At 31.6% G+C, this 17,309-nt stretch overlaps 1 protein-coding gene across 1 annotated transcript; it reads right to left on the reverse strand.

The window, feature by feature from the left end:
• Positions 1-3,903: 3,903 nt before the first annotated feature.
• Positions 3,904-15,827, reverse strand: LOC148609473 (uncharacterized). Its single transcript, XM_088542131.1, has 9 exons — positions 15,656-15,827; positions 12,160-12,356; positions 10,536-10,693; positions 10,153-10,304; positions 9,179-9,225; positions 8,001-8,189; positions 6,157-6,280; positions 5,305-5,355; positions 3,904-4,902 (listed from the first exon to the last, which is right to left on the reverse strand). The coding sequence occupies exons 1-9, from the start codon at positions 15,714-15,716 to the stop codon at positions 4,295-4,297; spliced, it is 1,587 nt and encodes a 528-aa protein (XP_088398257.1). The 5' UTR covers positions 15,717-15,827; the 3' UTR covers positions 3,904-4,294.
• Between the last annotated feature and the right edge of the window lie 1,482 nt (positions 15,828-17,309).

Consider the following 17,309-nt stretch of genomic DNA (forward strand, 5'->3'; position numbering starts at 1 on the left):
TCCATTTTAGTGAAAATAGGTTGAATGAAATTCAAAGTATAAGTGATATTATTCTATAGACACTACTTGCCATGAAATGTTGTAATTGTAGAACATGTTGCAAATTTTGACGTTACAGTATGTTATCCAATTGTTCTGCCAAAAGGTACAATGAATTTCAAATTTTTAAGCACTTGTTCCTGGTTTCGAAAGACCGCTTCAAACAATTCTCCAATTCGTGAATCAAGAATTGGGCATTATGTTTTTACTAGTTTGGTTTATAGAATTAGTTAGCGTTTCCAAAAAACAGTTTTACTGGTTTAAATTAACTGTCATCAAAACATTATTTCAATATCAGACAAGCCTCTTAAATATTTGCTATTTAGAAATCGAAAATCATCATTTGTCCTTCACATTAAATGTGTTTTGTGTCCAATTATGCATAATACCTCAGCTAATCTTAGTTAAAACTTCGAAGTATTTCAGAAAACGTTACTTTCGATCTATAGATGACGTGTTATTTTTCCAATAATCCTAGATTCTTGGTTTTTAAACATCAAATCTATTTAAAAGAACTTAAAGGAATCTATTCAGTCACATATCTTGACCTACTCTTGGAGATCGACGGAAGGAGAAATCTATACCTTAAATATATTACAAATATGAAGACTTCTCACTTCGTATTGTCAACTTTCTTTTCATCTGTGTCACAATTAGTAAGTTATTCATGAAACTGACAGGGCTATTTGTACCGTGGCAGACTTCTTAAAATTTTGCTTATTGAACCGGTTTTTTTTCTGCTGAATTTAAAAAATAAATCATTACTACAATTTTGTTTTGTTGTCATTACCATGATTCCCTAATCTGTTACTATGAATTCATCTGCAACATCATGAAAACCGATTAGTTCACCACATCTTTCTCTGTATTGTTTGAATGTAGTTAATCTCATAATTGGGAACTCTAAACATAAGTTATAACTTTATCCTATTGTAGCTAGCCTATTATTCATAACACTTTTAGATTTTTTTTCTCTTGCACTATGGCTTTCCTTAGCATTAGACCAGTCGGTAAACGTCGTACCCTAAAAGTAACAGTGCCCATTTATTTGTGCCATTTTGATTCTTAATTAAAAATACATTATTTTAATAGTACGTCAAAACGTTATCGACACACTAGTCTATGGGCTGGGAGAGCCGCCGTACCCCAACTCATCAACTTCATGTGTTGTAGGTACCTTTATACCTCCCATTGCCGAATAAATTTGTCGCTTAAGAATATTCTCGGATTCTTTTTCAGTATAAGCCTAAATTTATATTCCAATGGGCCAAAAAGCCACGATTTTTATAACTCAATTGTTTCTACGTTCACGCCCTTCTGGGATAGCATGTGTGAAAAAACTAAATACATTTAGAAATCATCGTATAGCCCAATATCGCAGCGTTACAATGCTGCCAAGAAAGTTGCGGTAACACTTAGAGTTTTGTAATTAAATGAAAAAAAAATGTACCCCTACCCGCCGAAAAATCTCTTTAATTGAGATTCAATGTCAAAACAGTTAGAGTATTAATGCTTTGGTAAAAATGGCTTATTAAGTATTGTCTCTTTATTATTATAACAAAATATACTTCTGGGGTTATTTCTGATGAATTTTGGCAATTTTCGTAGTCAGAATTTATCAATAAAATGCACAAAAAAATGGGATTTCCGATTTTTCGGTCAAAAGTCACATAAATTCGACTCTACAAGTTGTTAAACAACTAAAACGTCTCAATTTATTATAATTCAATAGATAATTACATTTTCTACCTAAATTAACTACGAAAAAATAATTTTCAAAAAATGATTTTCCAAAAATGTAAAAAAATGTTACCCTATCCCTAGAAAAATGGTCTCAGTATCAAACAGAATTAACATTTACATCAAACCGACATTGTAGAACTCATATTTAGGTATTCATAATAAGAATAAAGATGAACCCAACATATTGATGCGCTTAGATTTTCTTTCTGGGGTGACAAGTACTATAAAATCAGAAAAATTGGAATTTCCAGAATTTCGGAATTTTCTTCTATATCACCCGATATTGTCTTTTTTTCAGAATACCGTCGTTTACACAAGTTTTTGTGTGATACGGTACATTGATTTAGTGTCTTAGCTTCAAAATGAGCCCAAGTAATCAATATTTGACTTATCCAAGTCAAGTTAGGTGGAAAATTGTCACCCCTACACATGATAAAAAATGCCTAAACATGAACTAAAATGTAAATTTTTTGCAGAGAAACGGTGTACAATAGACATGTTGGGTAATAATGTTTTAATAATCGATATTTTCAACAAATCTTCTTATTTCAGGCGCGTTTTTTTTTTTCAGCTTCAATGTGACATTAATGAATTTTTCATAAAAAGGGGAATTTTTGAAATTTCACATTTTATTCGATTTTACCTATAATTGGTAATATTCAAAAACGTACTTCAAACAAGCTTTTGTACATTCAAATACAAGTATATATTGTCTTAGCTTTCTAACGAGCCTATGTAATAAATATTTGCACTTTTTCAAGTCAAAATAGGTGAAAAACTGCCACCCCTACCCAAGGGAAAAGTACCGCAACATGAACTCAAATGTTATTTTTAGCATATAATCGATGTAAAACACAAGTTGTGTCCTAGTGTTTTAATAATCGATGTATTCAATATACCTGCTCATTTAGGGCGCGTATTTTTCAGTTTCAACGTGACAATAATGAGTTATTCAATGTTATAATTAGTAATATCTTTTTTTCTAGCTTATTTTGACCTATTCCTTCCCTCCTATGAGGCTGACTTCATACTTGATGCGATCCAAAAGAAAGATCATCGTTAAGACGGATCATTAGGTCACATTTTGCGGTATAAAAATGACAATTGTCTTTAAAGAATCCTAGTTTCATGCATCGCATATACCAAAAAGGAGGAGAAAATGGACACTACGGTCACTATGGAGTCAGCCTCGTATCTTATCCTTCATTTTGAAATAGATGAAAAAAGAAAGTTCATTGTCAAACTATACGACAAACGCGAAGACTTTCGATTTTGTATTGTCAACTTTCCTTTAATATGTGGCTCATGCGTATGGAGTTTTTATATAAGAACTCATACGTTATGCATGAGCGTGCGGAAATAACACACACTTTTTGTACGGTGCTAGACTTCTTAGGCTTCTGGGACATGTTCGTGATGCTACGAGGATAAAGTCATTAATAGAGAAGTTTGCTAGTCGCTATCATCAAGTTGTTGTAGTGTGTCCACCTGCACCATAAAAACAGATTTGTTCACGTTGTCATAATTTTCCTTTTTTTTTCTCCCCGGATCTTATATCTTATAAAAAAATTTGACGATTGTTTCTAAACAAGAGTGTATCGCCTATCCTACCGGAACACCTAATTTTTGGTCCCATTTTTATTGAGTTACCTTCTATTTTTGTGTACGTATTATTTTGGTCATTTCATTTAATTTGTTGTGGCTTTAGGATATATTCTTTTAATTGTCGCTAGATCCTAGGTTCCCTAGGTTCCCTTGATTACTCTCACACTCTTGAGTCTTTGCGACAGTAAATCCCAATCGATAAAACACATTTTTGATACATACATATTCACTTTTGTAGAAATTAAAGTTTAACTTTATTATTGTTTTATTTATAGAACAACATTTCGCAAGAAACATGTATAATGACTGCAAATCACTCAATTCATACAGATAACATATTAAAAGAGTAAACGTATGCTAGATCATATTTACCGTATATGTTATCTCCATAACAAAATCAGAAGCATCAGAAGAATTATTCGTCATCATTGTAACATAAAACAATTCATGTACCCAGTGGATTCCCCTTTGCTATATAATATTGTTGAAAATTGAAAATTTTTAGATTACATGTAATAAAAAGAAAAATCAATACTTTATTCATGATTGCAATATCAACAAATCTATTTTACCAAACCGAAAGTATAGTCAGTCATACATAATGCTTTGTTAATCATGTTACACAAAACGTTTTTTTTTTCTGAATAAAGGAGTTTACCTTTCTAGTTTTTTATCCTCTTATTTGCATGTATTCATTGAAAACAGCAATCAAAAAACAGAAAAGTGAAAAGTTATCAGTGAATCATGAATCATGAATCATTTTGATGTAAAAAATTAAAACAGAATAAGACGGTATACACAAATACATTGTAAGTGTTAGTGTCATTTTATGGTTTATAAAGCATCGAAAATTTATGTTTGCAGTTTTTTATTGTTATTTATTTACTTATAATGTTTATACAAGCATTTAATTATCTTTTTGTTTATATCTGCGTTTTGCATTTAAATACTGGATGCATGAAAACAAATCAAGCAAGACGATAACTATGATACAAAAAGACATAATCAGAGCACCAAAAAATCCTATGTAAACTGCCGACGGTCTTTGATCATCTGCACTTTGGTGTAATCTTTTGTACGATGACAATAAATGCTTGTCAACGGCTAGTGCATCGTGTAATTCTTCTAATCTCCTCTCAAGATCAAACACGCCGTCACCGATGTCAGCACATGAACACATACAATTTTCAAGCTTCGGTGTTTGGACATCAGCATTTGTACTACAGTAAACAGATGGAATGGATGGCGTTGTTTTGTCAGATTGTTGTGTCGTTAAATCTACGGCTGGCGAGGAAGTATATGATGTAAGTTCAGAGGTCATTGTATCTGATCTTTCATTGTCTGTCCAGATAACTGAGTGCCGTGACGTGTCAACATATGATGCTGTTGAAATGTCCTGTGTAGACACTGAAGTTGTCATATTTTGCGTAGATGTCGGTCTCACAGTTTCAAAAAGTTCGTCTTGAGTTTTATGGAAATAATTAATAGCCTGAGAACTACCATGTGGTAATGCTTCTAAAAAAACATATTACAAACAATGAAATGTTTAAATGAAATGATGGAAAAAATCTTTGTGTTACCAAAATAAGAGCTATGTTTCATTATATGCTCATTTGTTATATAAAGTGTTTAGGGCGTCTTATAAAATCCTCGTTAGTTTTACACCAAAGTATTTGACACGCCGTTTTCGAAACGTGACTAAAAAAATATTTTGCAATTAACATGCCATAGGCAGCTAAAACAGTTTTTGGTGTACTTGTACCTTTATTTCCTATTGACAAACCGAAATAATAATGCATTCAACAATTAACTTTTAATATTCCTTTTTTGTAATGCTAGTTACACAATATATATGGTTTTTTTTTAAATTGAAAAAAAAAACTTAGAAATAAGTATTTCTCAGCTATGTTGACTTACCCTTATACCAAAATCCTTTAAAAGCAACAATCGGCAGATCAACAAAGTTTTCTGGAATTGAAGTGATAATGTAAATACAATTTTATATTAAAGTATACCACGTTGTTCAATTTAATGAAAGGTAAGTACAGAAGGCGACATAACTTATATGACGAATATTTGATACAGTGTACGACGATATCAGAAAAGGATATATAAGTAGTAACAAGCATTCGATCCTGACACTTGTGTGGATGATGATTCATAAATTAAAAAGTGCAAAAGTGTCTATATTATAAATTTCGTCACTTTGATACCTTTGGTAAATACTCGTATACCTTAAATTTTTCATTATAATCCCAGTTGTATAAGACAACAAACACTTTGTCAACCCACAAATTTGATACATAATAATAAATCAATGAATAAAAAAAACATTCAAAGAACTGATGGGTCTTAATTTAAATTGTTACATTTGCAGTATGTAAGGAAAAGTTATACATGAATATTCTTCTATGAAGTAAATCTATGGCAAGCCATGGTGGACACTAAATGGGTGTTTTCTAATATTGTAAAATGATTTTTAATATTACTAACTATTTCTTGATATTACAAATGTAGTTTATATATCACAAAACCTTTTTTAAATATTACAAAATGAATTTCTAATAATAAAATATATGTTCTTATATTAAAAGAATGATTTTGTTATATTAAAAACGTATTTTCTAATATTACAATATATTGATTTTTGTCCACTTTTGGCTTGCCATATAAATCTTTTTATTCAGACAAACTACTTTTGTTAAAGTGAAACATTAGGTCTTAAAATGAAATACGTATTTGCAATGATATGTTTGTTATATGAGTTACCGTTGTCTAGAGTTGGTTGGTACAAAGTCACTTTTTTCGGGTATAATATATTGCGCGAGAAGTGTATCCACAAACATCGAATTAGTAGGTGATCTATTCTATTGACAATATTCGTTTCGAAAACCTACAATACAAATATTAAACAATTTGGACGAAGTAATAACGGTATTTATCAACATATTGTCAATTAAGTAAATGTACCTGTTACTTTCAATGAAGAAAGGTTTAATGACGTGTGCAAAAGACTAGATAAAATAGTGCGTTTTCGCCGTTGTGTCTTTTTTTTTTTTTTTTTTTTTTTGCATTGCAATATATCGTTACAAAAGGACACACACATGCCATAGTTGACGACCAAAGAGTTATGCAAGTACAAAATCCAATGATAGAGGACAAAGTCCTTATACAAATTATCATTAGAAATTTATTCTTTGATTTTATTTCAGTCTGACCGCAAATTAAAATTAGCATTAACCTGTAACCTGGTAACCTAAATGGATTATTAAATACCAGCAATACAGAGTAAGGATCTTATCTTTAACAAAAACGAGATTTTTATAACTGACACATTAAAGTTTTATTAAGTTATGAAAAAAAAATGAAAAAAAAATTATAATAATACTAGTATGTGAAATTGATTTATTATTTTATTATTATTATTTTTAAAACCTCCAATATATTCATCTTCGAGCTCATCCAGGTTACACAGTGCTTAGCATTTTATTGCAAATAACCAAATCGGACTCCACTTAAAACTGGGAGCATGTGAAAAGAAAGGTATATTAAGTAAAGTTTCATAGTCAGTTTATATCTATGTTACTTAAGTGGGCATTATGTTAGTAACTGGAACATGGATAGTAACCTAATTACGGATCTCATATTAATATACATCATAACTGAAGGTCCTTAGAAAATATATGAATTTGAAAATGAAAAAAAAAGATTTTTACATGTGTTATTGTCAATCAATATCTTCAATTGAAAACCAGTTAAGTTAATTTTCAACAAAATAGCACAACGAACTGAGACCAGAAAATAGAATCAGGGAAAGCAAGAGATGCATCTTTACTATTTTTCAGGGCATCTGAATGTTTAGCAGCATCAGTAGGAACACAACGGTAAGACTATGAAACTGTTGGGTTTTAGCAGTTCTGGTATGACGCCAATTATCAGGGGGTACCGAGAGAGAATTCAGCAAATTGTCAAGATTTAATGATGGATGCTTAAGAATGATCTGCTTACACAAATCCATGCGAGAAAAAATATACATATAAAGAGAGAGAGAGAGTTTGTTTGTTTGCTTGTTTGTTTGTTTGTTGGGGTTTAATGTCCGAGCAGCAATATTTCAGCTATATTCAGACAATGAACATGAAATGGATGATAAAATGAACATGAAATGAAAAAAAGGATGGGTCACAAGGATAATAGGGTCGACAAATTTTGATTGCCACTGGAAAAAGGGGGATGGGCAAGGTCGGGCAATTTAGCCTCCTGTGGCGGAGCGCAAAGGTTCCTACTCCTATCGAATACCACAGCAGGGTTCTTTAACGTGCGAGGAACGTGGCATCTTTCCCAACACGATGCAACATGGTTTGCGGTCAGGTTTTCCGTATTATAGCCTGATAACCCCAGCATGTAACACGCAAGGGGTACCCCAATCCACCACCTGGGGCACACATCCCAGTTGCTCTGTGGTCAGAGCGCCTAGCCCCCGGCTAGGTTTCTGCGCACTATTAAGTCGCCTTTTACGACACGCTTAGCGCTGCTGCAGGCCTATTCTTTTAACACCCGGACCTGCACGGGGTTAGAGAGAGAGAGAGAGGGAAAACAGAATGTTAATCACATACCTTTGCAAAATTAGACAGGGGATCTGTATATACAGTTTTATTCTGGATTGAACAAGACTCTGTACTGTATTCCAATGTCATGTTTGGAATCGGATAATGCGTTCCTAATATGACAACATCAGAAAACTGTCCCACCATTATATGATCGATAAGTGTAGGTTGTGGTCCATACAAATCTTCTAAATCAATCTAAAAAAGAAAATAGTAAAACAAAACAGAAAAATTATACTATAATTTTTTATGTTTTATTTCGCTATATTTAAACGTATTAATTTCCTAAGTCGGTAATTTTCGTGGGTACTATTTTTCGAGTTTTATTGTCCATCGCAAAATAGCGAAACTTAGTACAATGCGAAATATAATACTCTTACAGTATATCTTAATCATATTCATCATAACAACAAACCAACAGCGATTGGGCCCTCCATTATAAACTCAGAATATAAAATTATCGATAACTCAAGTTCATCCCCGCACCGGTCATGTATTGTTTGTTATGTTATCCATATTGTTCAACTGAATTTTTGATATGGGTCGAGAAACGGGACCCGGACGAAAATGGCATGTTAACAATTTTTCAAGCATTTTTTTTTTTACTTTTGATTTTAAACATAATACTCAACAATTAAAAAAAAAAAAAACATAAAATGTAAATACGGAACAAACAATAAAAAAAATACGTTTTGAATGATAAAAAATGATTTTGTTTATTTTATTACGAAAAAATTATTACTGGTGGTTACTTATTATAATTAAAATACAATCTTGTAAATCACTGAATGTTATATTTTTCGGTCTATGAAAAAAAATAATAACCCCAAACACGTGGCGCACACTTAAAACACATGCGTATTATTCAATAACTAGATGAAAAGTAGTATCTATCTCTGATTGAGCATGACATTGCCCCGGACCGAAAATGTCTTTTTACATATTAAGGTATTATCAGTTATGCATAAATATACACGTTTCAAGATAAAATGTGCAATAATATGGTATTAAAGTATGGCCTGTTCCATATTGACCCTGTAACATGTCCGAGGTATTAATAATGGCCAAGGATGACTGTTGCTTCGGTCCATTACAGCCATCCGAGGCCATTATTAATACCAAGGGAACATAAGATCACAAAAAAGTTTTTATTTCACTACATGATGAATAAAATTTATGAAGCTTACCTCAAAATCTTTACGAATCGTCCATTTCAGGATAATATCCAGTGAATCTAATAGAAGGAAACGACAGTGATGTAAGATAAGATTAAATTTTTGTGATGTTAAAAATTATAGCAATTTGACTGAAAATTTATTATATAGATAGCAGTGATTTACCGAATGAATCTTGTGTAAAGGGGTAATCAAGGGAACCAAAATTCTAGTGGAAATATTAAAAAAATGTAATCAATAACTAAGACCAGAAATGGGAATCAGACCAACACAACAAAGATCATAAAATTACAAAAAAATAAAAATAACAAAAAAAAAAACATAAATTTAAACATAACAATTTTCAATGCACGTGTCAGAAATTAAAGGAAATAAAAAAAATCTGAAACGACTACAATAGAATCAAGGAAAGTTTCTAGCGGAAATAAAAAGAATGTAGTCCAGGGACAAAGACCAGACAGGAAAAAACGAATTTCTTAACGCAATCATTTGGTCATACAATCCTACATCTATACATGTTTAATCAGTTTAAACTTGAATGTTGAAGTAAAATCGAAAAATGTGTATTGAGAAAAAGAAATATGACCAAAATGAACATAATCTTATTATAATATATTCCAAAATCTTGACTGACAATAAAGTATTTATAATAACTTTATTGAAGCAGTTTCTAAAGTGTTGTCGCTTTTAAATTTACACGTATGATAAAATATAAAAGAAATGATATATTTTAATATTAGCTGCAACTTCAGTATTAAAATATCTGTGGTATATTAGGTCTTGAAGTAAACCTTATTGCGTAACGTAAATACATTCTAAGCCAATCTTCATCAACCAACATGATACCCAAAAAACAAAAAGAATATGACCAGTTATCATTTAGATGCAAGGCGTCAAATGTTAGAAAACTGTCTGCCTTATATAATATTTTTGCCTAACCCGCGTTAACTAAAGCCGAAATAATACGAAATTAAATATATAATTACCGGGTAAATAAGGAAATGGAGCAGAAGTATTACTAGGTATCAAGAAATAGGGTCTCTGTGTATTTCCATTGTTGAAGTTCCTGTCTGATACAGCAAGCCATGAAAGTTTAGGCTCGGACTGGGTAGTTACTGAAAGCTGATACCCCAACTGCCTGTAATAATAGGATGATACTACTAAGACTACTTGCCTTGCTGTATCACTGTCATTTTTGTATCTCTTAAATATTTCAAGGAATCATGAATCCGTATCTTAAACAAACAAAAATTAACAAATAAACCGACAAGAATTTCAATTTCACACGTTAACAATCTAGATCCTACATTTAGTTAAATCTCGGTTAACGGATCAAAATATTTGCTTACCAAACATATAGTTTACTTACATCCATGTAATCTTTACTTCTGATGTAATGTTGAAGGAGTTGTCTACTAGTCTCTCAGCAGTCAGCCATGCTGGTAAAGAGTGATTCGTTACATCTGAAGTGTTGAAAACCAGCCATGAATGCAGATCTCCGGTCATATTGAGGACAAGTATTGCCACCTAACAATGCATCAAACAATATAAAAAAATCTAGAATACAAGGGGTCATTTTTGAATTAAATTTCGGCAATTTATAGTTTGAATCGTTTAACTTGTCAATAATATAGCGAGAATAGGTATGGTGAATATTAACAAGAGAAAACACATCCGACGGGAGATGCAAACTGCTGTCAAAGACCACCAATTGGACTTCAATGAACGACAAGGAAACCATCACACCACAGGGCAGGCTGCAGCTGCCCCAAAAACATCATAAAAGACAGGTACAGCGAAAAAACTTACTCCTATATACTCAAGTAATATAAACATAAACTGAAGGTTAAAGCGAAACAAGAAAAAGCAAGGCCAGAAATTCCTGACTTGGAACAGGCGGAAAAATGCCGCAGGTTTAAAATAATGTTGCGTGATCACAATCCTCTCCCTTTTCAAAAATCGGGCTACTGTGAAAAAATATTACGCAATTAAACACACCTAAAATAAGTTAATTAATTTACTAAATCCAAATATGATACAGTCAAACCTCGGTAGCTCGAACTCCAAGGGACCATTGAAATGTGTTCGAGTTATCTGGAGTTCGAGAAATTGAAGTTCGTATATTTCCGGATTTCTTTCGTTGCCGGTCGGAGTTCGACTTTATCGTTAGTAATTGCTTACTTCCTCCGAAGTTGTGTTAGTTCGTGGATCTTTTTCATTCGCTTTCGGAAGATTATGTTGATTTGTGGACATTAAAATGCTGTGCTTTTTTTTTAAAACGTCCCAGAGTGCGGGTTCATTGGTCAATAATTTGTTTTCATCCGATTTTCTTTCATGGTTTCATCATACCGACTGCGGTACATTCTCGAACTTCAATCAGTTTTATGTTCAGATCAAAACTACCTAATTAGTGATGACTTAAATATTACCTGTAATTAACTAAAATGACACTGATTAATGATAGGGTGTCAGTTTTTCACACCTTTCATTACCCAAACTGACAAAATGGCTGACGATTTCGAGTTAGTGAGGGTTATCCTCTAAGATTTATTACCGAACGGACCGACTAGTCAGTTCGAGTTTTCGAGAAATCGAAGTTCGAAAAATCCAAGGTTATTTATATTGATTGTATAGGAGAAAATTTTGGTACTTTGAATTATGTTCGAGAAATACCGGGTGTTCGAGCCATCCGAGTTCGAGCGAAGTTCTAGAAAAAAGTTTTTTCTTGCTTTATTTCACGTCAGTTTTGATTTGTGCTTCAAGGATGTTTATATATGTGCAACAATTAATTATAACTTACGAATCATTTATATCAGTTGTGTTTTTAATTGGTGTTTTTGTGTGCCGGTTTTGACTTGGGTTTTATGCAACTTTGTGATTGTCCAAGTTACATTAAATAATTTTGAAAAAAAAAAAAAACAAAAAAAAAAAAAATACGAATAGTACAATGTTACTTTTGTTCTTTTTTAATCAAATATAAATCAAACACTAACCTCATCGGGAGGCTCAAGTTCCGGAATCCAGTCGTCAATTAATGCACTTCTAAAGTTGCCATCTTGTATGCTACTTGATAGTGGAAGTAAAGACTTGTTCCCATAATAATCGTTGTAAACGCCATCCTCCCAAAAATGTTCAATATTAACGTCGGTGGCCTCTTTTACCAACATCAAGTTATATATCTTTTTTATACCTGCAGAGACGAATTTCTCAGCTTTAATTTTGATAATTTTATACTGGATACCAATGTTATAGGATGTAAAACATGGCTATTATAGCGCTGCATTTAGGCTTAACTACTGTGAATACTTACGAATTTAATCTAATGATCAGACTTTCAGCCATTCGAAAACAATTGTTGAAGGAAACATATATCATTCTTTTTGTTTGTTTATTTGTTTGTTTTTGTTTTTGGTTTTTATTTAAGGGGGGGTTACGATAAAAAAAAATAGTCAAACCGACTTTCCGAAATAATATGGGAATACTATTGTTAGGTTAATCTTTATTAAATGAGAATATTAAGGAATCACATACTGAATGATTAAACATACATACCTAGATGAATATTTCCGAAGCATATTATTTTAAAAAATCAGTCTGAATTGTGCCATCATAAAAAAAAATCTACTTCCACAAAAGTTGCAAGAACTTTGAAAATTTAGATAGCTGGTTTGTTAATCAAAAATTTGATAGACAATTACATATGCATTTAAATGGTATAGTTAGTATAAATAAATCAAAATTACCCTAACGTATGCATTTACCTGTGCTTCCGATTACACTAAATGACATCTACATGTATGGAATATAATACACAATATGACGCATGTAAGATAAAAAGCCAATTCAGGTAATGAAATGAATATATAAAGTATAAATGAAGAACAAGAACAAACAAAACTCAAAATATTTAAAAAGAAAATACAATTTCATTATCATAGAACCATTTTTTAAATAAACTTCAATATTTTTTTTCTCTTAACGGCTTGTGGAGAAAGTAACTATTATACGAAAAGAATCTATTTTGTTATATATTCAAAAGAAAATTCTTGAAATGGTACTGTAGGATGTTCCCCATGAACATTTAAAATCCCAGCTGAAAGTATTAAACAAGTTGTAATTCTAAAAAGATGGCATACCTTTATAAGATAAAAATACGCAGTACTTCGTAGATTCTGCATAAATTGTAAAAAAAAAGATTAAATCGTCTTCTTAATAAACAAAAGATAATGTTGTCAAAATCTTTAAGCGACAACATATTTGGCCTGTGTGGTAGACTTGTTTTTCAATAGGCAGTCAACATTCCAATGGGAACAAATTTAGTCCCTTTATTCGCTGAACTACTCCTTCATTCTTTCAGACTGACCTCATAGCTGATCTTTTTCAAAAAGAGAAACATTATTTAACCACATCCTTAGATCCCAGTTTGCGCTATATAGATGCTGTTTTTTTCTCTTTATTTTATATTATTTTATCTATCCATAAAAACTTCAGATGAAGGTCAATACAGACACAATGAAGTCAGCCTCAGATCTTGACCTTCTCTTAGAGATTAATAGAAAAAGAAAAACTAATGACCAGAATATACAATAATGGAGATGACTTCACATTCCTTTCATCTATAACATCCTTTCAGCAACTGCGTATAGAGTTTTCACATCACAACTCAAACATTATACTAGAACTTTTCGTTACAACTCGGACTTTAAATATGGTGCTAGATCCTTTATAGTTTGAATTTAGCTACAGGGAGATGTTTCTACAAAGTAAGATTCATTACTAAAATATTTTATTGTCGTCATCATGACCTTGTAGATCGTTATGGTGTTTCTCTTTGCAACATTAGAACCGATTTTGTTCACTGCGTAGTAGGTTTTCCTTCCTCTTCCTGTTACACTAGATGTGACATTACGAGAAACCAGTTCATGATTTGATGATTTCATGTCTAGCCATTACCCGTGGATATTATTGTTTAGATACATATCTCATCATATACATATGATTATATTCTTTTTGAAGAGTTGTCCTATTCTGAGGAGTTAAGATGATATCTATCTGATGTTACATGTCTCGTTAATTCTATCCTCAATCCTATATTCATGTGATAACACTAGTGTGAGCCACTCTGTACTACCGGGCAACAAATACTAAGTTACACTGCAGAATAAAACCTTCGAAGAGGAAGAAGTTATAATAGATAGTCTAACTGGCCGAGTGGTCAAGAACGCTGCACTTAATGCAGACAATGTTTCCATAGATGTCAAAGCGGTACGAATTCGTGTCCCGCGGGAGGAACAACCAAAGTCTGCTTCGCGAATTTGACAGTTCTTACTTGGTTTGTTTCGTTTACATAACAGTTTTGTACATACTTACATATTCTTCCATGAAACATGATCTGATGGTAGCGTACAGATTCAAAATGTATATAGATATAAGAGTAAACATATTTTGTTTTGTTTTTTTTTTTTTTTTTGGGGGGGGGGGATAACTACCATTTGATATGATATCTTTAGGTAGATTGCTTATTGTATTCAGAAGATGTGAAACTAACTTCCATGAAATCACGAACATATAGAAATATTTGCATTTTCATACATGAAGGAAATGTCATTTGTATTATTAAAAGTGATTTAACATGATAGGTATTCAGTTGAAAAAAAAATCTACAGTCAATGAAGCTAAAGTCATGCCATTTACATGTATATTGTTTCGAAAAGCAAAACTCGTCTTTTCACGTAACTTGGTTTAGAACTACTCAAACTTGCTAATGAAGTAATGAATTGTCATCCATGAAAAATTTAACTCTACTCCTGAAATTTCAATTGTAATTTACATACCAAATTCAAAACATAAACAAAAAGCAGAGCAAAACAATAATAAAATAGATATTGATAATAGATACAACCAATAGTAAACACGTTATTTTTTTTTATGTTAAAATGAAATTTACGTAGTCGGTAGTGGAATAGATCTGCATGAATTTACATAGGAAATTCAGTGCTTTTGGTTTAACTGGTGAATCTAACACTTTTCAAGGGTGACAGTGTTTTCTAATATATTCATTCTGATCATTACAGCATATTACTTATAAAACATTTAAGATATGTCATATTTTATGATAAGAAATTCTTTTTTTTTCCATTGTTGTTTTTCCGCATTTTATCACAAAATAAAGAACATACAATTTCTTAAAATTTGAAGATATATTACGTATCTTAAACTCTGTCATCATAACAAATAAGGGTCACTGGGCAACGAAAATATAATACATTACTACGTACAGTACATATAGCTTTTTTCCACAGCTTACCTTAAAACATGCTTTTCAACGTTATACTGTATGCCAATTCCTTATTCAGAATTATAGAAAGTTTCATGTATCTCAATACTTTATTCGATATGACGATAAACAAGAAAAGATGCTCCGTTTAATTGGTATGATGCATCTTAACTCTGAAACCATAATTAAATTAAGTGTACAATATCACTGACCTGGTACTGCTTCTGATCCTTGTATGATGGCAATTATGAAATACAGTTTCAGGAAAGACATCGCCTGATATAAGGTGTTTTTGAATCACGCAATAAAATCCTGCCATAAATTAGAACATTTTACGAGGGATTAAAATAGCAAAAACACAAATAAAGGAGAAAAAACTTTCTCTGTCGATGTTATACAACGCAAACAGCATGAAACAATAATTGTCAGCAACATTCCAGTAACTTTCAAAAGAATTCAAACCATTTTATGTTTCACTACAGCTAACGATTTCAACATGATGATGATTGATACATAATTAACACCGTAATAGATGATTGATAAAACTGATCGTACTTTTGTCGCATGGTAATCAAGCAATAATTACATCCTGACTGATATTAATGCATACTACAGATAATAAGGCTGAATTTGAAAGATTCAAATATTTTTCTACGTTAACTCGAAATTGGTCGTTTTGTTTATATCTTATATATATATGTTGAAAATATATAATATGAAAGTATTACGGGGCGTCGAATGGGACTCTTGTGGTTTTGTACTCAAAATTCAATTTTGTACAGATAAAAGTGAATTTTGTTTAACAAAAATGAACTCAGATTAACAAAATTTATAACATACTACAAATTTTCAATTTTGTGTCACAAAAGTCAATTCCGTGGCATAAAATTCAATTTTGTTAGACAAAATTCAATTTTGTCTCACAAAAATCAATTTTGTGTCAAAAAAATCAATTTTGTGTCACAAAGACCAGTTTTGTGTCACAAAAGTCAATTTTGTCAGACAAAAATCAATTTTGTGTCACAAAAATCAATTTTGTCAGACAAAAGTCTATTTTGTGTCTCAAAAGTCAATTTTATGTCACAAAAGTCAATTTTATTTCACAAAAGTCAATTCTGTTTCACACAAGTCAATTTTGTGTCATAATAGTAAATTTGTTGAGACAAAATTCAATTTTGTTTCACGAAAGTAAATTTTGTGAGATAAAATTTGATTTTGTCACAAAAGTCAATTATGTATACAAATTAGTTTACAGAATCCTTTGAATATGCAAATAATTCTCTCATCACGATTTTGTAAGGTTTCTCATTGGATATAGTAACCGCAGGACGGTTAAGGCCATTTTAAAAGAAATTAAAGTTGCATCCTACAGTAAAACTGTTTTGAAATGACTAAAATTGCTATTATACGTTTTCTATATTATTTTTTTTAATAAAACAGGATTTTTAATACACGATTTTTCTACTTTCGATTTATTGTGATTTTTTTCCTGGTGAATCACGTGATAATTTCAATTCAACTCTAAAATGCTTTTTCCCGACCTGTTAGACCTGAAATGTCAGATTAGCCAAGAAAATCATAGTAGAAATTTGTTGTGTGGTGAAATTTGTTAATCTGTCAAAGTCGGCAAAAGATTATTTTATTCCACTATCTCTCACGATTCTGTGACAGATACAGATAAATTCCTCATTTCATTCCGACTCTGTTAATGTATGACACCAGAAATTCGGTTGAGTGGAACAGGTCGGGCGAGATGAAACTGGACATAGTACGTGTCTTTTTTGTTTACAAACGCTCAAATAATCTATATTTAGATTCAGGCTTAAGTGACACAGTGGGTTATACGATTATGATATGCGACATTTC

This window comes from Perna viridis, chromosome 8 (genome assembly GCF_037379345.1).
Source record: "Perna viridis isolate PV_CMFRI_1.1 ecotype Kerala chromosome 8, ASM3737934v1, whole genome shotgun sequence".
Taxonomy (NCBI): domain Eukaryota; kingdom Metazoa; phylum Mollusca; class Bivalvia; order Mytilida; family Mytilidae; genus Perna; species Perna viridis.

What these genes read in the sequence shown, in the direction of transcription:
- LOC148609473 (XM_088542131.1), bottom strand. Translation starts at nt 15,716, where the DNA reads ATGTCTTTCCTGAAACTGTATTTCATAATTGCCATCATACAAGGATCA. An exon ending in CCCTGTCTAATTTTGCAAAG is followed by an intron (nt 6,281 to 8,000) that starts GTATGTGATTAA and finishes TTTGTATTGTAG; the next exon opens with GTTTTCGAAACGAATATTGT. An exon ending in TAAAGGATTTTGGTATAAGG is followed by an intron (nt 4,903 to 5,304) that starts GTAAGTCAACAT and finishes ATGTTTTTTTAG; the next exon opens with AAGCATTACCACATGGTAGT.